Source organism: Pygoscelis adeliae, unplaced genomic scaffold (assembly GCF_000699105.1).
Source record: "Pygoscelis adeliae isolate BGI_AS28 unplaced genomic scaffold, ASM69910v1 Scaffold103, whole genome shotgun sequence".
Taxonomy (NCBI): Eukaryota; Metazoa; Chordata; class Aves; order Sphenisciformes; family Spheniscidae; genus Pygoscelis; species Pygoscelis adeliae.
The window spans coordinates 2,924,941-2,928,091 of NW_008824723.1; the positions used below are offsets into that span (position 1 = coordinate 2,924,941).

Sequence of the window (3,151 nt, forward strand, 5' to 3'; positions counted from 1 at the left end):
AAACTTTCATAACGGGGTCAGAGTCGGTCTCCAACGCGGTGTCCCGGTGAAGCTGGCTCCCGGTGCCACCCGTGGGCCGGGAAGGAGTTAACTCCCGCCCGAGAGCCGCGGGGGGAATGTGCAGTCAGGGAGGTGCTAGTGAAAGTGACTGCAGAGGAGTGAATGGGGCTGGGAAAGTTTTAGAAATGCTTCCTTAGGTATTTGACAGCGCGTTCCGCTCCCTCATAAATTTGGTTTGAAATTGAGTCTCTACTCAAAGCGCTACAGCCTTCCCCCTTTCCCCCCTTCCTCCCCCCTTGGATTTTCCACAAATTAGCAGATCAAGAGAGATTCAGAAAATGTCTCTGAATACACATGTTTGTTAAGTAAGCTTTCTTTTGAGGCGTGGCCAAAGCCTTCTAAATCCTTAATTAAGGGCAGCTTGAGTCTGGGAGCTTTATTGTGCTGTACTGCTGACAGCCGAGGTTAAACTTTCCTGCTATCTCTCATGCACTCCTCGGAATTACGCAAGATCTTTGCAACTTTTGAAATCAGGGAGCCGGGGTTTGGAGCGCGGTCCGTGTGTCCTATTGCACTTGAAGCATTGCTTCCTTAAAGGAAAGTCGCTCGGGGAAAGTGGAGTCCAGCAGCATCAAATGGGTTTAATAGAGGTTTATCAACGGGTTCCTTGCTGTGCAGCTCAGAGTAACCTTCCCTTGTAAATACAGCAGTCTTGAGACTATTTGCACAGATGAGCTTATAAGTCTTTTACTTATTTTTTCCCCTTGCAGAAGAAGAACAAGAGGAAGATGAGGAAATTGATGTCGTTACATTAGCTGAAGCGAATGAATCCGAATCCAGCACAGAGTCCAGCACAGACACATCAGAAGAGCACAGTAAGCCCCACCACAGCCCGTTGGTTCTCAAACGGTGTCACGTCAACATCCATCAGCACAATTACGCCGCTCCTCCTTCCACCAAGGTTGAATACCCAGCTGCAAAAAGGCTAAAGTTGGACAGTGGCAGAGTTCTCAAACAGATCAGCAATAACCGAAAATGCTCAAGTCCCCGCACGTCGGACTCAGAAGAGAACGACAAGAGGCGAACGCACAATGTCTTGGAGCGCCAGAGGAGAAACGAGCTGAAGCTGAGTTTCTTTGCCTTGCGTGACCAGATACCTGAGGTGGCCAACAACGAAAAGGCGCCCAAGGTTGTCATCCTGAAAAAAGCAACGGAGTACGTTCTTTCCATCCAGTCGGATGAACACAGACTGATCGCAGAGAAAGAGCAGTTGAGGCGGAGGAGAGAACAGTTGAAACACAAACTCGAGCAGCTAAGGAACTCTTGTGCATAGGAACTCTTGGGCATCGCTTAGAATAACCCAAACTAGACTGAAACGATGATAAAATATTAATGTTTCTAATATCACTCATGAACTACACCAGTCCATTGAGTATGGAACTATTGCAACTGCATGCTGTGCGATTTAACTTGAGACTACACAACCTTGGCTGAATCTCCCAAGGGTTTGGCCAGAACCTCAAAACTGCCTCATAATTGATACTTTGGGCATAAGGGATGATGGGACATTCTTCATGCTTGGGGATGAACTCTTCAACTTTTTTTCTTTTGAGATTTTGTATTTAAGGCATTTTTTCATATGAGAATCCCCCCCAAAAGTTGTCCCCAGATTGCTGTATATATTTACACATCTTATTGCCATGTAAATACCTTTTAATAAAGTCTTTATAGAAAAATGTGCAACATTAATACGCAACAGTTGTGGCAACTGGATTTATACTTGTCTTGAACTTCTGTGCCATAACATTTCACAATTTTGTTTTTTATTTAAATACATTTTTTCTTTTAAAAATGATTTTTATTTTGTTTTTAGATAAATAAATATTTGCCCAAAATATAATTAGCTAAATCCTGTGTAAAGACTTTGCTTTGTCTCCCACTGTTGTCATTAGATGCTTATTTCCATGACATCTCTCTCCCTGTCATGGCAGCGACCTGACAAAAAGTCAAAGGGGAGTTAGGTGAGAGGAAATGATGATCGTTTTCCAGCTTAGTGGGGAGCTGGGTTTCTTCCCCCCCTCTTGTATTAATTCAAGTAGATAAGATCATTGGTCTAATGTGCTTTGTCAGTTCAACCAGTGTTGCCACCAGTGCCTCCATGAAGGTGCTGGTGGCAATGTCTGTCTTGGCCATGGTCATCTGCCTGGGTTGAGGCGTTGTATTTTTACACCAGTCACCCCGGTGTATGGGCTCTGCGTTCCTTCCACATACGTTTACCTACATTTTCGGGGCATGACCTTCATTCGGCGCTAGGGCCTCAGCTACATATTTTGAGGGCTGCTTTGTAGTAGGCTCACCTTAATTGCTTCCTGTTTGATTTTGAACAGAAGTTAAACGGGATAAGAAAATAAACTGAGATGGTGAGTGTTGAAGTGGTTAAAACAACAGAGCGGTTTCCCTTTTTAAGTGCTGAAATCAGCAGAGCCAATCTCCCTAGGCAAGCACCTTAACACTTTATTAACGTGGATAGTTTCTTAGGATTTCAAGGAATACAAAGTTCAAGGACACACAAGAGGGTGCAAAGGAAAAGAAGAGCTATTTCTCCCCTGGGAATATGCTCGGACAGATTTCTAACACTTGCCAGACATATTAAATCATATTTACATTCAGGAATTGTTTCATGATCAGCTTCGGATGGGCCATAAAGTACTTGCTTGACACAGCTCCTAAGATTAGATTTGATCTTTTTCTTCCCCCCCCTTTCACCCACTTAGCTCCACTTCGGTCAGAACTTGAGCAAGAAATCAATGAGCCCTTTGATGTAGGGGAAGAAGGTACTTTTCAAAAAGTTGAACCTTGTATGTTTCGATTTTCATAATTCCCGTTAAATACATATTTACTTGGCTTCTAACAATTTGAGCAGCAGTGCTGCCAGATAACACCAGTGCCAGCAACCGAACTGAGACTGAGGGTTCACGTTTTCTGTAGGTTTTGAGTTCAGAGCTGGAAGAGGAAGGGTTGAGTGTGGGTGTACATGGTGTGGGGGAGTGGAGGTAGCATTTTAGGGACAGGGTAGATGCCAAAGGCCTCTGCCCTGTAAAGCCTAGGGCAACCATCCTAACAACTTTGCCCACAGGACTCCCAAAAGAAA

At 44.3% G+C, this 3,151-nt stretch overlaps 1 protein-coding gene across 1 annotated transcript; it reads left to right on the plus strand.

Moving 5' to 3' along the window:
- Nucleotides 1-116: 116 nt before the first annotated feature.
- Nucleotides 117-1,900, plus strand: MYC (v-myc avian myelocytomatosis viral oncogene homolog). The gene is made up of 2 exons (XM_009323377.1): nt 117-123; nt 771-1,900. The coding sequence occupies exons 1-2, from the start codon at nt 117-119 to the stop codon at nt 1,331-1,333; spliced, it is 570 nt and encodes a 189-aa protein (XP_009321652.1). The 3' UTR covers nt 1,334-1,900.
- The last annotated feature ends 1,251 nt before the right edge of the window (nt 1,901-3,151 follow it).